Source organism: Psammomys obesus, unplaced genomic scaffold (assembly GCF_907164565.1).
Source record: "Psammomys obesus unplaced genomic scaffold, mPsaObe1.curated_primary_1811, whole genome shotgun sequence".
Lineage (NCBI taxonomy): Eukaryota > Metazoa > Chordata > Mammalia > Rodentia > Muridae > Psammomys > Psammomys obesus.
In genome coordinates, this window is record NW_026586589.1 from 7,525,665 (window position 1) to 7,547,156 (window position 21,492).

Consider the following 21,492-nt stretch of genomic DNA (forward strand, 5'->3'; position numbering starts at 1 on the left):
ACCAAGAACTAGGGGGGTATGGTGGCACAGGCCTTTAATCCCAGCACTCGGGAGGCAGAGGCAGGAGGATCTCTGTGAGTTCCAGGCAAGTCTGGTCTACAAAGTGAGTCCAGAACAGCCAGGACTGCTACACACAGAGAAACCCTGTCTCAAAATAAGTAAGAAAAGTAAATAAGTAACTAAGAAATAAATAGAAAAGAAAACCATGAACTAAATATATTGCTTTTTGTTACAAGTCAACCTGGGATGTTTTGAACACCTCTGCACAGTACCACACACACTTGTGCTAAGCCCAGGCTCTTCTCTGGATGTTTGCCTTTTGTTTATTTTTGAGGCATGGTCTCCTGGATTTTCTTTGTAGCCCAGGCTGGCCTCAAACTTGTGCTGAGCCTCCTGCCCGGGCCTCTTGAGAATAGTCATATTCTACCAGACCCAGAACCTTTCCTTTTCTCAAGAATAGGACCCTGGGCTTCCCAGAACTTCAGACCCATCTGCCGGTCTGCAGTTAAGGTCTCTGCAGCATGAAACCATCGTCTCTTGCTAACATTTGCATCATATCTGCCAAATGAAAGAACTCTCCCAAAGTAGTCCTGATTTGTCCTCCTGTGTGATTGCTGACCCCTGCTGCTCTCTGCTTAGGGTTGTCCCACTGACTGTCCCTGGCCCCTGCTCACCAACTTTTAAACGTCACCCTCTCCCTGTGTCTACCAACAAGTGAATGACACTTTTGCTCTCTCCTACCAGCCTGCCCCTCAGTGTTGCCATCAGCCAGGTCACTAGGGAAGAGGGTGGGGTGGGAAGAAATGCCAGCTTGGCCCCTTGTACCCCGAATCCTTTACTGATGGCCCAGCTGATTGTGAGGCCAGCTCTGATGCCTGTTCCACTGAGCCGTCTCCGGTGACACGGATCATGGCTAAATGGTGCTAACAAGCTCCAGGCCAGCACGGAAGGCTCACACTGCCCAGCCGCTCACGCTTGGTCCCTGAGTTCACAGGAGCAGCCACACAGGCGCTCCCTGTTGTCTGAAGAGGACAAACTGTGTTCTGCTCCCTGTGAGTTCCCAAAGGCCACCCTGAGGCCCCTCCCCACTCAGGGCCCTTATCCCAGGGTGCTTTTCCAGCTTCTCCCTCCCTTCCATAACGTTTCCTCTCTCTCCTCTAACCTCCTCATTCCCACCTTTCCCCTTGCCTCTCTTCTCATTTTGGTTTTTGAGGCAGGGTCTCTATACTGTCCAGTGAGGCCTCTGGAGTTTGGGGATTAGAAGCATGCGCTACCACACACAGCTTTGAGTCCTTATTTATTTATTTTCCCAGCATTGTCACAGAGAATACTCGGAAGAACATTCTGGAAGCTTTTTCTCTCACTTCCCAAGAAGTGCGACCCAAATTTCCTGATGAACAAAAACTTCACCTTCTTAGATAAACACACATCACCTCAACAGCCCAAAGGGCTAGAGCTGGCAGGACCCAGCGCATCACTGGATCCCGCAGTCTGATACTCAGCAAGATGGCGTCCCTGTGAGCGCTCAGCCCTTCTTTTCTCTGGCTAAGTTACGTCTGTTCAAGAACCTTCAAGGTCCCCAGTAGAGCAGAAATCAGCAAACTATGGTCAGGTGGGAACTACCACCTAGTTTGTATTCACCAGTCATGCCTGATTGTTTCCGTATTTCCTACCATCACTTCCCTGAGGTGGAGCTGACCCCTGTGACAGGGAGCACAGGACATACACAGCCTGAAGTGTGTACTCCCTACAGAGCCCTCGCCTAGAGAACACCGACGTCTCATGCCCCTCTTAAGCTGCCTCAGAGCAACTGCCCCCAAAGGCTCACCTCCCGTCAATGACGGCGTCTACACCATTTTGGAGCTGCCGCCCTCCACACAAATAGACCCCTGGTGAGGCACCCCACTCTCCTAGGCCCCCAGACAGTGGTACCCGGTCTTTGTGGGACACAGCCGGCTTTGCAGGGCTGCTGCTGGCTCGGCCTCCTCATTCAGTCTTTTGTGTTGACACAGGCTTACATGTAGTCCAGGCTGTCCTCCAAGTCCCTGTGTAGCTGTGGAGGTCTGTGAACTTCTTGTCCTGTTTTGGCTTCTATTGCTATGGTAAGCACCATGACTAAAAGCAACTCAAGGAAATAAAGGGATTATTTGGCTTACAGGTTGCAGCGCATCATCCAGGCACACCCGGAAGCAGGCGCTGAAGCAGAGATCATGGAGAGATGCTGGTTCCAGGCTCATGATCAACTACCCTTTTCTTGCAGCCCAGGCCCACAGGCCCAGGGATCGCAATACCCTGTATTGGGCTTGGGCCCATACATCAGTTAACAATCAAGAAAATGTCCCACAGACGTGACCATAGGCCAGTTCAATCAAGGCAATTCTTCAGCTGAGGTTCCCTCTGGCTGGGTATGTCAGGTTGACAACAAAATTAACCAGGCCCCACCTGCCCCTCCAGCCCCTCCTGCCTCTCCTGCCCCTCCTGCCTCTCCTCCCCAGTGCAAGGATTACAGGTACATACCACCTCACCCTGCTTCCATGTCCCTGAGATCTTGACTCTCTCGACACCAAGGAAGTCAAAACCCTTAAGTCCACTATTTCTTTGTAACATCTACTTTTTCGGAGGAAAATAAAAATCCTATTCCTCCTGTTTAGTGCACAGGAAAAGGGTTTTTAATGTCAAAACTTCTACTGTTGAACGTATCTCTTAAAACTGTAGTCAATTCCGTGTCTCTGCAACCCATGGATCTTGGCAACTTCCTCGGTGCACTACTGGGGAGACATACAGGCACCAGACTGACTCCGTGGTACTCGAGGAGGCCCCAGGGCGCCTGACTCAAAGCCCAGAACCCAGGCCTTTTGCTGCTGGTTGTAGGTGAGTGTGAGTGGCCATAGCTACGGGGTGCGAGAGGGCTCCTGGATACTCATGGCAGCTTTCGGGCCTCGGAGGTGCGTGTGGAGAGGTGGCCCATTGCTTAGTTGGTGCTGTTGAGGCTGGATGGGGACAGGTGCCCCAAAATAAGGAGCACCAGAGGAGCCAAGGGGTGTTCCTGAACTCCGCCTCTGCTGCCGGCTTGTCTCCAGGGGCCTCTGCTCTCACAGGACGCCAGCTGCTCATGCTAAAAAATAAAATAATCTAAAATATCAGGTTTCTGGATTTTTCTAACGCAGTGTGCGGACTGGCAACAGTCGGCCAGCATCGGTTCCTGGCAGGGCATCTCCTGACGGGGTGAAAGGGCTCCATGCAGGTGAGGAATGGTCACACTGGTTCCCCAGTAACAGACATGACCCCGGCCTCCTGGGCATCCATTCCTGCCCACAGTGTCAAGGGAGACCGTGCCTGCCTGTTTCCTGGCTGAGTCCTCGGGCCTCTCCTCCTCCCAAAGCCTGCAGCTCCCCAGGGGTGACAAAGAGAATAGCAGCTGCTTTCAATGTACTTTATTGCTTCTAAACAAGGACCCCCGCATTTTTATACTGTGGCAGGAGCTCTTGCAGTCTGTGTCGGGGTGCTGAGATAGCTTGGACGATCCTCAAGGGGGGAAGGTATTTCTGGGGCGCCAGGAACACAGGGTAGCGTGATTTCCCCCTCTTTCTGAGGTTACATAAATCTAAGCTCAAGGACTTAGGGCTGTAGATCTCTTTCTTCCTGGACTGGTCCGGGATGAAAGGTTGCTTGTTGAGAGGCTCCACCAGCAGCTCCAGCAGGTCCTTCCGGAAGACATTCCAACTGTTCTCGCTCAGGAACCGCTGGCACAGCTCCTCATCGCTGAAGGGCAAGCACAGACGCTGCGGTCAGGGCTCCTCCCGGCCACCGCCTCCGTCTCCACTAAAGGGTGCTTCCACTGCCCCTTCCAAACCCTAAACACACCATCTGCACCCCGGCTCCTCCCCACGGCCCTCCACCTCCTTCATCTGCCCACTCGGTGCTTAAAACCTGTGCTGCCCTCCTGCTGTGGCCAGGAACCACAGATGGGCTATCATGTGCCTGAAATGTGGCCAGTATGAATTAAACTCACGGCCACAGAGAAATACAGACTATTACTTTTCAGATGGATAATTAATTTTTTTTAATAATGCTTTTGATATATTGAATGCAATAAAGTGAATTGAAGTTAACTTTTGTTCTACATCTTAAAACAATATGGCTAAAACAGGGATAGTGCTGTGTGCCTGTAATCCCAGTACTTCTAAAGCAGGCACAGGAGGAGATCACTGTGAATTTGAGGCTACCCTGGGCTACATAGTGAATTTGAGAGTAGCCTGGGCTACACAATAAGAACTGGTCTCAAAAAGGCAAAACAAAAACTAGGCCAGGAAGATGGCTCAGTGGGTAAAAGTGCTGGATTCTCCTGTCATGTAAAGGCAGGAGAGAACTGACTTCACAAAGCTGTCCTCTGACCTCCACACAAGCTCCACGGCACATGCGTACCCACACATATTTGTCATGAACACACAGACACACACACAATAAAAATAAATTGAGAATAGTAATAGTAAGTAAGGCTATTGGAGATCTGCTCATGGCGCCCAGCCGTAATCTCAGCACTCAAGACGCAGGAAGAGGATGGATTTGAGGCCATCCTGATCTACACAGCAAGTTCTAGGACAGCCTGAGCTACATAGCAAGACCCTATCAGAAAAAAAAAAACATAATATAGCTATCAGTCATTAGCTTTGGGGAAGTGTCAACAGAGACTACAGTGGGATGAGGGCAATCAGCTCCTTCATTTTTTGTTTTAGTTGAGAGGCTAGGGGTGGGGAAGTGTGAGCCCAGCCCTGGGAGAGGGAGGTTCAGGGTAGGGAGTGGGGTGGAAAGCGCTGGGAGGTGCCACAGGCACTGAGCGCCGCTGGGAGAGCTAGCCAGGGTGGGTGTGATGTTAATAGACACCTCAGCCAATTGTCCAGGGTTTCTTTTTTTTTTTTTAATTAAATTTTTTATTTTTTTATATTAGTTACAGTTTATTCACTTTGTATCCCAGCTGTAGCCCTCTCCCTCTTTCCCTCCCAACCCTACCCTCCCTCCCTCATCTCCTCCCTGTGTCTGTCTAAGTCCACGGATAGGGGAGGTCCTCCTCCCCTTCCATCTGACCCTAGCTTATCAGGTCTCTTCAGGACTGGCAGCAATGTCCTCCTCGGTGGCCTAGCAAGGCTGCTCCTTCCTCGGGGTGAGGGTGGGGGTTGGGGGAGGAGGTCAAAGAGCCAGCCATTGAGTTCGTGTCATAAACAGTCCCTGTTCCGGGTTTCTTAGAGACCTAACACTGCCTGGATCCTACACCAATAGAAATACCTAGCTAGTCAATGTCTCTTTAAAAAAATCAAATGTATTTATATTATGTAGGTGAGTGTCCTGCCTGCAAGCGTGTGTGTGAACTGTGCGCACCCCTGGTGACCGAAGAGGCCAGAAGAGGGCCTCGGATCCTTTCGAACTGGAGTTAGCTAGTCATTGAACAAACAAGCAGGTGCTAGCAAGTGCTCTTAACCACTGAGCCTCCTCTCCAGCTCCAGCAGGAAGTAACGTCTTATTCACGCGATTGCAGCACCATTTGCTGTGCTGTCCCTTCAGAGTGACAGGTGGGAGTGACTGCCCTTGTTCTATTGTGGATATGAGGGCTACCCACAAAATGTATGTCATTTCCCCATATTTTGGCCTTATAAAGACAAATTCACAGCAGATAGCTCACGCAAAGGGGAGGGACGGTTTTGAAGCTAGCTCTTGAAACATAACGCTCTAAGTAGCCTCAGAAACTGTGTGGCTCGAGCAGATAACCCACTTTATCCATATCAGCATCATTTCTAACACATTCGGGGGTGCAAGTGCTCACACACTCACACACACTCACACCACACACACACCCTCTCTTTCCTCCCCCTTCCCCTTCTCGACATCTTGCTAATGGGAAAACCTATGTCCATTTTCAGCACTAACCTGGGAAAATCCACGTCCATCTTTATTATCTTTTCTTTCGTCTCCTCATCAACCAACTCATAAAATTTTTCTTTTCTCACCCGTATCAACTCTGTTCCCAAGCTCAAAAGGACGAAGGGCCGAAGATCACGCTGGATTTCTGGGAGAAAGGCCTGGTGAAGGCCCTAGGGAGAAGTTACAGAAAGCGAAGCCTCAGAGACCAGCAAGACCCACGATCCAGACTTTCTAGATGGGAATCATGATGGGAGGGGAGTCTCTCCGGGGCTTCGTGGGTGAGGAGGGGCAGCACAAGGCTCCACCCACTACCCAGGCCTCCACCCACTACCCACCACAATAACCAGCCCTGGGAAGAGAGGGACCTATCCATTCCTCCTCTGCTCTCAGGGTCCCCTCATCACAGTGTTTGAACTTGCCCGGTGTCCAATCCCAAATCTGCCCTTTCATTCTGAGATGGAGTCTTGTTCTAGTGCCCAGGCTTGTCTGGGTCTGAGGTCCTTCTGCCTCAGCCTGCTGAGCACTAGAACGAGCCTAATGCCTCAGTGCCTGGCCCCTGAACATTTCTCTCTGCTGAGTAAGCCCATTTTTCTCTTCTAAGACTCAAAAAAGAAGGACTAATCTTCTAGACCTTTCCTTTTCTGGCCATCCCCAGTCTCCTTTCCCATAGGGCTTCCTCTATTCCAATGGACCTTAAAAAGATTTTTTCTCTTCGCTGCAGCTCATGTGGTATCCTCTGCTCTTGGGAATCTTCACTCAGAAAAAGGAATCTGCTCGCTCACAGTCCTGCATCATATAATCACAGCCTTGACGATGTTGGTGGCGGCACCCGCTGATGCTTACTGAGCAGCCTCTAAACCCCAGTCTCCCTCCTTCCTTCCAAGTGTGGGTATTTGTTTAAGCTTCATAAATAAGCCCTGACGTGGCTCCCGTGGGTGTCCTCAGTTCACAGGCGAAGTTCCTGTGGCTACCGTCACACAGCCCCAACAACAAACCTAAGAGTTAACCCTGCTTTGTCTGCAGAGCCCATGCTTTTTTTTTGCCAACACAACATGAAGAAACTGAGGCTAAGGGACTTGTCCAGCATAATAAGACACAAAGTGACTGAGCCCGGAAGGGACAAAGTGTCCCAGGAACCTCTGGCAGGGACAGCACTATCCTGTGTTCTAGCACCGCCTGTCCACATCTGAGTCACAATAAGTCACATCAAGGTCATTCATTCATTCATTCATTCATTCATTCATTCATTCATTTATTTAAGTTAGACCCCTTAAACTGCTCCCAAAGCCCCTCATTTCTGTTGCCAAGGCCTGGGCTATCTCACCCCTGCCCAGCCCTCCACAGCCTGGCCTCACTACACACACCATACTCCTCACCTTGGGTGTGCTGTTTCAAGCCACCCTGCCCTCCTTTCTAGTCCCTGCCTACTTCCTGCCCTTCTGTCTGGAACAGTCTCAGTAGAACTATCACCAGACAACTCAGACAACTCTGGTCTCTCCTTAGCCAACCCATGTAAGAAGCCTCCCCCTACCCCTCTGCTTTCCAGTCCATGTGCAACCACAATGTTCAATTATTTCCATATTTGTAGCTCGTCTGTTTACCATTTGCCCCTTACTGGGTCATGTGGTGCAGGGGGCAGGAGCTGGGTTGGTCTCCTTGCCCACACTGGCACCTCATGCTGTTCTTAGAACAGGGCAGACATGCAGGAATCTGCTGAATGACCATGTATGTACATGGAGTCACATGTAAGAGGCAGCAACCAGCCTTGGGGAATTTCTACACTTCATGATGAAGCCACAGATCCGGAGAGGTGAAGTGATGTGCTCAGTGCCCCACAGATAGAGACGAACATGGAAAGACTCCCTGGCCTGCTCCCCGGGGGGAAGCTAGTTCTCCTATACACTGTGATTCACAATCTGGGCCCGAATTCCAGTCCGCCCTCCAGTGTTTCCTGGGCACTCTAGCACTGGGGTAGGTTTTGTGGATGTAAACATGTTTTTTGTTTTGATCCCAGGTGTGGGATGTGGGCTGATTCAGATGGTCCACAGCAGCAAGACTATTTGCCTCGTGCGGGCTCTGAGAGGGGCTCTGCCAGCTGAAGATAGTTTAATTCTGAGGACTCTGAGAGGGAATAGAGGCCAGAGCCAGAGTGTTGGGGGTCCCTGAGAGAGACGAGGGCTACTGCTGTCCACCCCTGCTGCTCCTGGTTGCTGCTGACGCAGTTTGAAGAGAAGAAGTCAGAGACATCCTGAGACGAAGCCTGGACTTCCCCAAGGAACCCGATGGCCCTAACCAGACGGAAAACTATGCCCCTTCTCCCCACTAACCACCTTCTTTCTCCTACCTGGTGTTGGGGTGTTGAAAGGATTGGAGAGGAAGATCCTCTGCCTGAGAAGGGATCTGGGCCTGGCTACAGAAATGCTGAATGAGAACCGCAAGGTGTTCCTTAAATATCTCAGGCCATCCGTGGCAAGGGAATGGAATTCTGTTCCACTCTGGATGGATGGGACAAGTTACCATTTTTACTGAACAAAAGAAAGAACTTCCCAAGAGGATCCTGAGGACCCAGGCACCCTGACAGCCCAGCTGGAAAGTGCATTTACAACCGTGGTGACATGGGGAAAAGAGTGCTAGGATGACCTTGAAGGCATCCTAACTGAGGCACAGCAGAAGGGACCTGGGGATAGAGCAGGTTTCCAGGCCCTTGGTGAAACCTTCCAAGAGGGCTCTGTCAGGTCCACACTGTTCTATGGGGCTCATGGGTCCAGCTCAGGGCCATATTCACTCCTTTGTGACTGGGTTAGGTTTTTCTTCCTTTTTTTTTTTTTTTTTGTGGTTTTTGAGACAGGATTTCTATGTGTAGTCCTATTAGATATCCTTGAACTCACTATGCAGACCAAGCTGGCCTTGAACTCAGAGATCCACCTGCCTCTACCTCCCAAGCGCTGGGATTGAAGGAGTGCGCCACCACTGTTCAGTTTGGGTTAGGTTTTTCAATGGTCTAATTTTTGGAACATCTTTTAGATTTACGGAAAATATGAGAAGATGGCAGAGTTTCCACCAAACCCATCGTTAAATTAAGGTCTTACGCAAGAACAGTAGGCCCGACAGCCTTGTCATGGTGTGTGAACCAATCCTGATGCATCAATACGAACGGAAACTAATCAGTTTCGCTTCCCTGAGCATTTTGTTTTGCTGCTTTTTAGGGATTTTTTTCCTATTGTTCAGTTGTTGCTATTTGTTCCTGGGACAGGGTCTCCCTACACAGTCTAAGCTGGCTTCAAACTCGACCAGCCTGCCTCAATCGCCAGGTTCCACTGACGACAGGCGTAGTAACAATGCCTGGCTACATCTGGCTTAGAGTTCCTCTGTCTTGAAGATGTATCTTTATTTTCTTTTTAACTCTGTGTACATGTGTGGTAGTGTGTGCCTTTGTGGGTGCAGTTGCCTGAAGAGTCCAGAAGAGGGTGTCGGATCCTTGAAGCTGTGAGCCACCCAAAAGGGTTCTCGGAATCAGACTCAGATGATCTGCTAGAGCAGCGGTCCTCCTGACTGCTGAGCCGTCTCTCCAACCTCTAAGGACTTATTTTTTTATTTATGTGTCTGTGTGAGTGACGCCACACGTATGCAGGTGCCCACGGAGGCCAGAAGGGGGCATTAGATCCCGCTGGGTTGGAGTTACAGATGGTTCTGATCACCCAGTGGTGCTGGGGACCAAACTCAGGTCCTCTGCATGCTCTAACTGCTGACCCATCTCTCCAGCTAAGCCTCTAGGTATATTTAAGCTAACCCTGAAACCATAATGATGTCTTCAACACCAATCCATCATCACACCTACTGGCCTCGCTTCTAAAAGCAACAACAAAAACCTAAACAACCACTACCTTTATCCCGTGAGCCATCTCACCTGCCCCCAAACAGGTGAGTTACGACAGGTACTTTGCCAGAATCACCGGGCAGTTTTAGGAGTGTTTTTGATTCTTTGGCATTGTTTTTGTAGACAGCCATGTTGTCTGTAAACTGTTCTGTTGGGTTCTTCTCAGCCGGTAAAGTTTCCTTCCTTAGCACTGGGGGATTCACCTAGGATCTCAGGCACATAAGAGCTCTGCCAGAGCAACACCTCAGACATCTTTTTTGTGCTTATTTATTTATCTGCTTACTCATTTGCTTATCTTTATTTAATGAATATGAGCGTTTTGCCTCCACATTCGTGACTGTGCCCAAGGGCCCCCACTGGATTCCCCTGAACCTGGTTATGAGTCATCATGTGGGAATCAAAGCCAGGCCCTCTTCAAGAGTAACAAATGCCCTTAACTGCTGAGTCATCTCTCCAGCCTGCTTGTTCGTTTGTTTTAAACAGGTCCTGCTCAATTTCTCAGGGTGACCTTGAACCAGTGTCATGGGGTCAACTCAGGGCCATACCCACTCCTCCATGACTCCAGTTAGTTTGTTCATTTGTTTGAGACACGGTTCTTCTGTGTAGCCCTAGCTGTCCTGGAATTCAAAGATCCCGCTGTCTCTGCCGCTGAGAGCTGGGATCAAAGGCGTACGCCATCACCCTGGGTGAGGCTTTTCAATGGTCTAATTTTTAGACCTACAGAAAATATGAGAAGGTGGCCTGGGATTGCAGGCCTCTAGCACAAGCCCACTGAACAAGAGTGGGAACAGCCTACACCCTCGCCTTCCACCTCTCCATTGTTCTAGAGGAGGTCCAGCACTTTCATGAATAAATTTTTCCTTTCTTTCTCTCCTTTCTCATCTTATAAAAATAGACTTATTATTGTTTGTTTGTTTGTTTGTTTGTTTATTGTCTATGTGTGTGTGCCTAAGTGTGTGTAAGTGTAGATGCCCACAGAGGGAACCCCTGGGTCTGGGGTTAAAGGTGGCTGGCTGTAAGCTGCCATGGCAGTGCCGGACGTGAACCCAGGTCTTAGCAAGAGTGCTAAGAGCTCTCAAGGAATGAGCCAGCTTCCGACTTCCTCCCTCGCTCTCTCCCCCAACCCCCCATCCCTCACTGCAGCGCTGGGGATAGAACCCAGGGCCCCATAGATGAGCGCTGAACCACTGAGCCTCACCTACAAATTTGTTGAGAAGACAGGGTCTCCCTGTGCAGCCAGAGATTGCCTCAAATTCCCAATCCTCTTGTTTCAGTGCTAGGATCATAGACATGTGCACCTCACCAGACTCCTTCATAAAACATTTTTATTTGTAGCTCCCAAATGAAGACATCTAGGAAGGCAGGAGTACACAAAGTACCAGCACTCTACCCTTCCTGGGTAGAGGTGTAAGTGCCTGTGTGCGCCTGGGTGTGCCTGGGTGTGAGCTCCAGCTCAGTCTTAGGTGACACTCCTCGGGAGCTGGATGAATACCTTGTTTTTGGAGACAAGGTCTCTTTGGCCTGAGTTTGCTCAGCAAGGATCCACCTGTCTCTGTACCCCCAGAGCCACTACACCCAGCGTTCTCAGTCTGGTTCTGGCTCAAATTCAGGGTGTTCATGCAGCTTTCAGGGGTCAGTTCTCTCCTACTGTGGGTTCCAGGGACCTGAGTCAGGCTGTCAGGCTTGAGCTACAGGCGCTTTCACCCCCTCAGCCATCCACAGCCCAACATTATTTCTTATATCACCAAATATAGAAAGATGTGTTTCTCAGCTTTTCCTAGATACCGTTTCCAGCCCAGCCGTGCTGTGCGCCAGACTGAAGAAAGCTCCCGTTACACTTACCACGATATCTTCCTCCTGCACAGAGTGGACCTTCATGTAGACCCCCACCACGGCATCCTTGGGGAGCTCACCAAACTTGGTGTTGACCATGGAACATTTGACTGAACGACCATACTTGGATCTGAAATGCGACAGCTTGTTAGAACTGGTCCATCAAACAGCCAGCTCACTGGGCCCCAAGTACTCAGCGCTCGCCTGACTGCGGGTGAGCGCCCTCCTGGAGAAGTCTCACCTCCCAAGGAAGTGAGAAAACTCAAAAGCAAACCTTAATGAGCGAGCCTGACTGCCGCCCTCCGGGATTAAAGATGTGTAGGAGAGACTGGACCGGGAGAGAAAGGAACGAGGGACCTTTTAGTGACTGCTTCCTAAAGAGCAGGTGACCCTGTGCAGTCGAGCCAGCCTGGTGGACAAGACGTCCAGGCATAAAGTCCAGGCTGCATAGCTGGAACTCGGGTCTATTTAATCCAAAACTCTAATGGGAAAGGGATTCCCAACAACCCAACAACTGCCCAGAGACGAGGCCCTGTGCACCTTGGATGCAGTGGAGGTTGGGGATTTTTAACAGGGAGGGCGGGCAGAGGTGGCCTCTCTGTTTATAAAGACGGGTTTCCCTGGGCAGCCCGCAGACCCTGGGCTGAGTTCAAGCTGGGTCCATTTTACACAGTACTGTAGTACTTTCTTTGTTTTCTGTCTGTAGCACCAGGAAGAGTGGGGCTAGATAGTTTAGATTAGAGGATGGGAAACCATTGTCAGCTGGGTATAGCTGCCGCTTGGCTTATACACAAGACGGGCTTCATTCCTGCCTCTCCGAGAGGAGCGCACGGTGGGTGGGTACCCAGCAGTCCCTGTCTCCTTCACTTTTTTTTTCTCTTAAATGAGTCAGGTCTTTTTATTTTCTGTGCACTGGTGTTTTGAATCGATGTATGTCTGTGTGAGGGTATCAGATTCCCTGGAACTGGAGTCAGACAGTTGTGAACTGCCATGTGGGTGCTGGGATATGAAGCCAGGTCCTTTGGAAGAACAGCCAGTGCTCTTAACCACTGAGCCATCTTCTCTAGCCCCATTTTTGTTGTTTGGGTTTTGTGTGCATGTGTGTTTTGAGACAAGGTTTCTCTGTGTAGCCCTGGCTGTCTTAGAACTCACTATATAGACCACACTGGCCTCAAACTCACAGAGATCCGCCCGCCTCTGCCTCTCAAGTGCTGGGATCAAAGGTGTGCGCCGTCACACTTTGATACGATTCTTGACTTTCAGATGGGCCAGGGAAGTGGGCTGGGGAGGTGGGCTGAGCTCCTGCAGGCCCAGCTGTGGACTTTCTCTGCTCCTTGGGTCCTCAAGGCTGAAGCACAGGTCTCGTGACTCTGTCACATGTCATTTGTGAGGCTCAGTATGAGATAAAAGGCAGATGTCTGACCAGCTTCTCAGGCTTGAACCTTGGCCTTTCCTACCTATGTGACCTTGAACAAGCAACTTCACCCTTTGGTGAACCTTGATTTTCTCCATTGAAAACATGAGAGCGACGACCGCAGCACCTTTAGGGATATGGTGGGGATTAATTATATAACTTGATGCTAGGCATTAAAGGTCCTGTCAGCATTAAGTATGATTTATTAATATTTCATGTAACCACTGGCTTACAATGACCCTGAGACTCAGAAACCACTGTCTGCAAAGCTTAGGCTTAGAGAAGCCAGATTCCTTGACCAGGAACACAGAGCCAAAGCAAGTGCAAACCAGGATTTGAGCCTGAGTTGGGTGACTTCAATCTAAGCTGGATAATCTGTGTAACTAGAGTTTGCTCCCCTAGGCAGGCAGTCTCCTGAAGTTGAGTTAGAAGGGCCCAGCAACACGAACACAGAACGACATAGCCAGGAGATCCTTCCCACCTTTTTGTCTTTAGACTATTACTGTGGCCCTGAGGAAACAAATGGCTGATGCCCTCAAGTAGCCACGTGAATCAGAGGCGGTGAATGCAGGTCCTGGGTACCAACTCAGGACGTCCCTGATTTCCCCAACGTCCATCCGTCTAGGGCTGACCCCTCTGCCCGTTCCACAGTGTCCTTTACACCCACACCAGACCCTTCTATCGGCAATGAGCTCGGCTTACTTGATCTTTGGGCCCAGCAGCTTTGGGAGACTGGTTTCTGAGGTGCTGATGGTCTCGTGGAAGGTTTTCCCCTGTTGCTCTCTGGCTTTCTGGAGACGGATAAGTTTCAAATAGCTGAAGTCTTGTAGTGGATATGATTTTATCTGGAATTCCTTAAATCTCTCCTTAGGAGACATTTCTATTAAGAGAAAGCACAGAAAAACACAACAATGAGCCTTGAGCAGTGTGAAGATGGTGGGAGAACATGAGAGAGACCTGCCTGAGCTGTCTGGTGCATGGAGGAGAGAAAGAAAGAAGTGTGGATGCACTCTAATCCTAGCACTTGGGAGGCAGAGGTGGTGAGCTCTATGAGTTGGAGGCCGGCCTTCTAGGCTAGCCAAGGCTACAGAGCCAACGAGGAGGAGGAAGGCAGCATCTGTAAACTGTCCTGTATTAGATCTGTATTAGATCATGACCTCTACATCATCATCTAGGGGAGATGAGATAAACAGCAGAGAATTTAGGTTACCTTCTAAGGCATTAATGCTTAATTCGAATTCTGTCCCATTTAATTCAAAGCTCTTCTCTCTAGTAGCAGATCACATTTGGGGCTGGAGATGTAGCTCAGCTGGCAGAGTGCTTGCCTAGCATGCACAAAGCTCTGAGCTTGATCCCCAGCGCCCGTGTTAGTATGGTCATGGTTCCTTGCACTTCCCAGCACTGGAAAGGGAGAGACAGACAGATCCTCAGGGCTTGCGGGCCACAGCCCAGCCTACTCAGCAAGCCCTGTACCTTAGGGAGAGACACTGCCTCAGAAAACAGGGTGGGCCAGGCTTAATGGCTCCCACCTTTAATCTTCCTACGCTAGGGAGGCACAGGCAGGCATCTCTATTTCAGGTTCTGAAAGTCAATAACAATAAGGAGAAAGAGAAGCTTTCCATGATGAACACAAACTAGAGTTCATGAGCACCATTCTTGAAAGACTCCATTGGCCAGAAAGAAAAGTACACATGGGGCTGGAGAGGTGGCTCAGCAGTGAAGGGCACTTGTTGCTCTTCAAGGTGATCTGGGTTCGAGTCCCAGCACCCACAAGGTGGCTCACAACTATCTGTAACTCCAGTTCCAGGGGACCTTACACACACAGTACATATACACGCATGAAAGCAAGTAAATAAATCTCTCTTTTTTTAAGTTAAACACATCCAGGGGTTATGGAAACAGGGTTTCTCTCTGTAGCCCTGACTATCCTGAACTCACTTTGTAGACCAGGCTGGCTTTGAACCTGCCCCTATGCCCCGAGTGCTAGGACTAAAGGTGTGCACCACCATGCCCAGCGAAAGTTTACTTTAAAAACTTGGCCTCCGACATGCACACATGCACACACACACACAAACACAAACACAAAAGGATAGAGAAATATCAAACTAGTAGTAATCAAAACTAAATTAAATAGTATCAGAGAAAAGCAGATTTTAAGTAAAGAACGCTACCAGAGACAAAGAAGTTCATTTTAGGCTGAGAACATAGCTCACGGTAGAGCGCCTGCCTGACCTGTGCAGTCTGGGGTTCAATGTCTAGCTCCTCAGAAAATAAAGTTCACCTCCCTGTCTTGAAGAGGTCAATTTCCTGTTTCCATAAGATGCAGAGGGGAGTTGGAGGAGGAGGGGGAGAAGAAGAAAATGGTAGTTGGAGATTTTCCCGGCTCTGCACTGACAGCTGAGAGAGCGGCTAGGTGAATCAGGGAGGACGGAGACCACCTGATCTAACAGGGCCAGCCCAGCTGACTAGCATTCACAGCACGCCGCACCAAACGGCAGCATTTTCTTTTCAAATGCAAATGAGCATTTACCAAGATAGATTGCTTTCTGGGCCATAAGACAAGTTTCCACACATTTGAGAGGATTCAGACTGTACCGAATATTTCATCATAGAAATAAACAGAAAGATAGCTGGACGGTCCCCAAATCTTTGGAAACTAAATAACAACACCCTGATTAATATTCAGCGGGTCAAAGGAGACATCCAAAGAGAAATGTAAAAGTATTTTGGACTGGACCATAATAGAAAGAGAGCGTATCCAAATCCGTGCAGCACGGCCCCGTATCTAGATCGGCACTGGCGTAGCGGACCTGTGAGCTGACCCCCTTCTAGCCTGCCTGTCCTCTTGCAGTAATGGTGACAAGTGTCTACCACGTATGCACGCATCTAGGAAGGGGTCTGGGAGTTTTGTATATTCATCTGTTTAATAGCCAAATAATCTCTCTGATGTAGTGAACACAGTTTACATTTTACAGGACCCAAGGACACGGATGCACAAGGAGACAGCCATTTGTCCAGTGCCACACAGGGCCCCGTAGGCTGAGCCTAGGCTCTTTTTTGTTTGTTTGTTTGTTTGGTTGGTTTGGTTTTGTTTTTCAAGACAGAGTTTCTCTGTATAGCCCTGGCAGTCCTGGAACTAACTCTGTTCCAGGCTGGCCTCGGAACTCACAGAGATCTGTCTGCCGCTGCCTCTCGAGTGCTGGGATTGGAGGGGTGTGCTACCATCACCCATCAGAAGATCCACTTCTAATCCAAATCTTTGAAGTAGGAATACTTTAATCCAGATCTTTTGAGCTGGAAAAACCCACCTCTAACCTGGGCCACGCCTTTTCCTGGAAGCCTATAAAAGGACATGGAAAAAGAAAGCTTTTGCTCTGTGTTTGCTTGCTCTCACCTTGACAGCGAGTCCCTTCCTTCACAGGCATTGGAGCCTACTTTTTTTGGGATTCCAGAATACATTGACATCCAGCCTTGGGGACTGAGCAGCTACTGGATTCTTGGACCTTATGTTTGTGGGCAGCCATTGTTGGATAGCTGGACTACAGCCTGTAGGTCATTCTAATAGATCCCCTTTCTAAGTATATAGAGGGATTCATATCATAACTTCTGGTACTCTAGAGACCCATGGCTAATCTCTCCTTTATATGACTTACACTTGTGTATAAACAGCCAAACTACTGAGTTTATGCAGAATTCAGTGAATAATAGCAGCTACTCATGGCACATATATGAACTTAGGCACCAGAGAATACACAACCATATCTCAGGACATACCTAAAACCATCCACAGTAGCAAAGATATGCATGTCCATTGACTTTGTCAGTTGCTCTGAATATACACAAGATGTCTAAGATGGCCAAAGGCCACAGGAACATGGAGCTTAAATTCTGGGGAGACATCTATTTAATAGCCATTTCACATTCACTCTGTGACTTCAGTGGGACAGACATAGCAGAAGACAGATTCAGCAGATGCCGATGGGATATAATGAGAGCTGAGGTGGAAATGCTGCTTCAGCATCAGAAGTCTGGGAGAATTCTTTGAATAAAGATGCTTCGTCTAAGATGTGAGAAGTAGAAGGGAGCTGGGGAAAGACAGGGATAGGTGTGTGTGAGGCACAAGCAGCTGAGAGCAGTCTGGCCAGCAGGCAGGACCAAAGAGCAGGTTCTCAGCGTTGGTAGAAAAGGAGGATCAAGGCACAGAAGATGTCCACAACTCTATGGACTGGGGACTGGAACCGGGACGGGGCCCAGGGGATGTCTCTTTCCCCTGACAACTGTGCCGTCAGCTGCCAGATATAGCCATGTGACTCACCATTGAGGTGAACTCTCAGAGGTCTGTGGTCCAAAAGCTCCAGCTGCTCCCAAATCCACTTGTAATAGGTACACGAGGTCTGAAGGTCCAAGAGCCGCAGGATTTCACAGTTGCCCTGGACACATCAAGGGACAAAAGCAAGGGGTTAGACCTGGACACTCCAGTCAGTGCAAGCTTCGAAGGCAAGCTTTGTAGCCACCTGACCTGGCCCCAATTTGTTCTACGTGTTCAATACACGTCGTTCAATTCATTTTCCTTGAAAAGGATGTTATCTCTGAGTAAAAATCCAGACACTTGGAAGAAGCATAAAAACTAAACTCAGCACTGACACAGACAAAAGGATGTAATGAGACAGTTGGTGTCGCTATGAACGCAGGTTACACATCCTGTTGATACTGACACTCCTGACTTTTAGAGTTATTTTGCAGTTAATTTCTGATCTTGGAAATGATCACCCAAGGGGCTGGAGAGATGGCTCAGTGGTTAAGAGCTCTGGCTGCTCTTGCAGACAGGCTCAGTACCCACACTGCAGCTCACAACCAGCTGTAACTCCAGTTCTAAGGAATCCGATGCCCTCTTCTGGCCTCTGGAGAGACCAGGCACACATATGGTGTGCTTGCAAAACAAAACAAAACAAACCACTTTAAAAAAATCACCTAGGTTCATAAGAAAGGTGAGTCTGATGGATGAAGCTCACCTCTTGGCTAACTCCAGGAGGTGAAAATATGTATTAAAGCAAAGGCAAGAGTAGAGGAGAAAACCATAGCGGCGCACGCCTTTGATCCCAGCACTTGGGGGGCAGAGACAGGCAGATCTCTGTGAGTTCAAGACCAGGGCAGCCAAGGCCACACAGAGAAATCCTGCCTCGAAAAAAAATAAATGATAAAAATAAAAGAGAGGAAGCAAGGGGAAGAGAAGAGGAGGGGGCTGCAGCACACGCCTTTAATCCCAGCACTTAGGAGGCAGAGGCAGGTGGGTCTCTGTAAGTTCGAGGCCAGCCTAGTCTACATAGCATATTCTAAGGTAGCCAGGGCTACATGGAGAGATCTTGTCTCAAAAGACAAGCAAGCAAAAAGAAACCCCAGTTATACATCACATTATTCTATGCTATTGCTATTATTTGTATGTGTGTACCTGTTAGTGTGTGTGCGTGTGTGCGTGTGTATGTGTAGAACAAAGGATGACTTCAATATCTTGCTCAATCATTCTCTACCTTATTATTTTTATGACAGGGTCTCTCACTGAGCTTGGAGCTCTCAGATTAGACTCCCTGAAAAGGGTGCCCAAAGGCTCCCTCTGTCTCTGTCTCTTCAACATGCAGTCGAGTAAAAAATATCAGCCATATGTACTCATATTATTCCATTTACATGAGGTGCAGAGGCTGGTGAAGGTACTCTGTGTGGGACTGGAAAGATACCTCAAAGATTAAGAAGACAGACTGCGTTTCAGGAGGACCTGCGTTCAATTTCCAGCACCTATGTGGCAGCTTACATCCATCTATAACTCCAGTTCCAGGGGCTCCAACGCCCTCTTATGGCCTCCAAAGGCACAGCACATACGTGTTACACAGACACACATGCAGACAAAACACTCATACACATAAAAATAAATCTCAAAAGTAGCCGGTGGCTATACTGTAATAGCAGTGTCTTGGGGGAACTTTTGCCTAAGAAATGGTACAAAGCTGTCTTCTGGAAGCTGGAAGATTTCAATATGTTAATTTGGTGATGGCTAACAGGGATAGAATTCATCAAGAGAAATAGTTCAGATTGGAAATTCTACTGCAAAAGTTGCACTTCAAGAAGCATTTTTACATTTATTTGTGTGTGTGTGCCTACATCTGCACGGGCATGCAGGTAAACTAGACCATATAGTTTGTGTATATATATATATATATATATATATATATATATATATATATATATATATATATATATATCTCCAAACAATGTCACTGGATCCCTTGGAACTGGAGTTACAGTTATGAGCTGCCTGATACAGGTGCTGGGAACTGAACTCACAACCTCTGCAAGAGCAGCCAGTGCTCTTAACCACTGCGCCGTCTTTCCAGCCTCAGAAGCCTTACCCTTCTTAGTAAGAACGCTAAGAGACACAGAAGGGTTGAGCTAAAAGACGGGCTACTGTTGGCAAGGGGATCGACATCTAATAGGCCCTTGCTGTATGCCAGGCACTGTCCTTGAAGCTTTATTCAATGGTCACTCAACAAATTCTTCTCATCCAAGAAATGCAGATGCCAGAGAAACGATTCCTCTTGGAAAAGTCTCTCACAGGCCTTTTATTGCATCTGATTCTTGCAGAAAGTGGTCCAAACATGTGCCCCCCATGTGGCTCAGAATGAATCCATTATGGCCATTAACTGCGGTTGAGATACCAGTGGAAATCCTATTCCCCAACCTCGCTCAGGAGAAATCAGCTGCTGGCTGCTGGCTTTGGTCTCCAGTGGCAGGAAGCACAGGAGCCAGGATACCAAGGAAGTCTGAACAGGCACAGAGCCAGCTACCTAGCATATAAAAGTGAGAAAACAGAGTGGTCCCTTCGGAAGAGGAGGGGCATCTCAGCTACAGTGAGAGAACACACAGGATCTGAAGTGCTGTTGCCTGTTCTGAATTCTCGGAGCCACAGATGAGAATTTTTTTTTACATTTATTTATTTATCATCTATACAGCATTCTGCCTGCACATATGCCTTACACACCAGAACAGGGCATCAGGTCTTGTTATAGATGGTTGTGAGCCATCATGTGGTTGCTGGGAATTGAACTCGAGACCTTTGGAAGAACAGCCAGTGCTCTTAATTCTTACACAAACCTCGACAGGAAAGTCTAGATCTCAGCAGCACACTACGAGGAACAAACCTAACTTCCTGCTGGCCCAGGGCACCCTACCTTCGGCCACACTGCTACTTTGCATGACTTCCTCAGAGGTTCCAGCTCTCCTGCAGCATCACCCGGGGCACACACTCCCATGCAGGTTTTGCAGTGAACCAAACTTTAGGGAGAGACAGGAATTTCCCTTTTATAACATACTGTGGTGGCGTGGGAGTGGAGATAGCGTTAGGAGCACAGGCTGCTCTCCCAGAGCTCCGGATTTCACTTCCCAGCAGCCACACAGTGGCTCACAACCATCTGCAATGTGATCTGATGCCCTCTTCTGGCGGGCAGGTGTACACGCAGATAGAGTGCTCATATACACAAAAAAGTATTAAAATTAAAAGAAAATACAATCCCCTTAAAAAAAGAAAAGCTGTGGTGGTGCCGTTGATCCCAGCTCTTGGGAGGCAGAGGCAGGTGGATCTCTGTGAGTTCAAGGCCAGCCTGGACTACAGAGTGAGTTCCAGACAGACAGGGATACACAGAGAGGCCCTGTCTCAGAAAACCAAAAAAAGAAAAAAAAAGTTATTTTTTTTTAAAAGACTTATCTCAATATTTTTAATTGTACCCCTCTGAATGTTTAGGTGAGAGAGAGGGAGAGAATGCAGTTGCCGACTGAGGCTAGAAGGGTCTATCAGATCCCTTGGAGGAGTTTCAGGTGGCTGGGAGCCATCCCATGTGGGTGCTGGGAGCCCCAACAATTTTGCAAGAACAGTACATGCTCTTAACTGCCGAACCATCTCTCTAGCCCATGTTCCATCTCTCACCTTCTTTTTAAAAAAACGATTTTGATTATTAAAATGACTCTTACTGAAGCCTTTTTAAGGTCAGAGGTCCTGTGTTACAGATGAAAAACGGGGGTAAAAAGAGAACAAAAGCCATTCTCCTGGGCCATGGTGGGGCGGGTGGGTGGTCCTGTAATCCCGGCACTCCAGAGCCTGAGGCAGCGGGCAAGAAGTTTAATCCAGTCCCTTCTGAGCAGAGGCTTGAAGCCATCACTTCAATTCCGCCTCCTGGCAGCAAAGGGCCTGGGGCTCCTTGGGTCCCACTGATAGACGCCCTTAAGGAGGCAGAGTCTGGGAAGTGCCAGGTGTCCACTTGATTCCTCACACTGGCTGTGGGAGTGGCCTCCTCCTTGACCTGAGTATCAGGCATATGTACTTCAGGCACAAATCTGCTACCTACTGAGATAAATCTCTTTTTGCTCCACCTTAGCCAGACTTGATCCCTCCCTCCCTCCCCCCCCC

At 48.8% G+C, this 21,492-nt stretch overlaps 1 protein-coding gene across 3 annotated transcripts in view; it reads right to left on the reverse strand.

The window, feature by feature from the left end:
- Positions 1-3,419: 3,419 nt before the first annotated feature.
- Positions 3,420-21,492, reverse strand: part of Cnbd2 (cyclic nucleotide binding domain containing 2) — a 51,768-nt gene continuing 33,695 nt past the window's right edge. For 2 of the 3 annotated variants that reach the window (XM_055602270.1, XM_055602271.1), the window contains exons 9-13: positions 17,356-17,470; positions 13,743-13,920; positions 11,636-11,756; positions 5,923-6,086; positions 3,420-3,762 (exon numbers count right to left, since the gene is read on the reverse strand). In XM_055602270.1, the coding sequence (XP_055458245.1) occupies positions 3,444-3,762; positions 5,923-6,086; positions 11,636-11,756; positions 13,743-13,920; positions 17,356-17,470 (897 nt within the window). In that variant the 3' untranslated portion in view covers positions 3,420-3,443. The remainder of the gene's footprint in view (positions 3,763-5,922; positions 6,087-11,635; positions 11,757-13,742; positions 13,921-17,355; positions 17,471-21,492) is intronic. The other variant, XM_055602272.1, reaches the window with a different exon arrangement.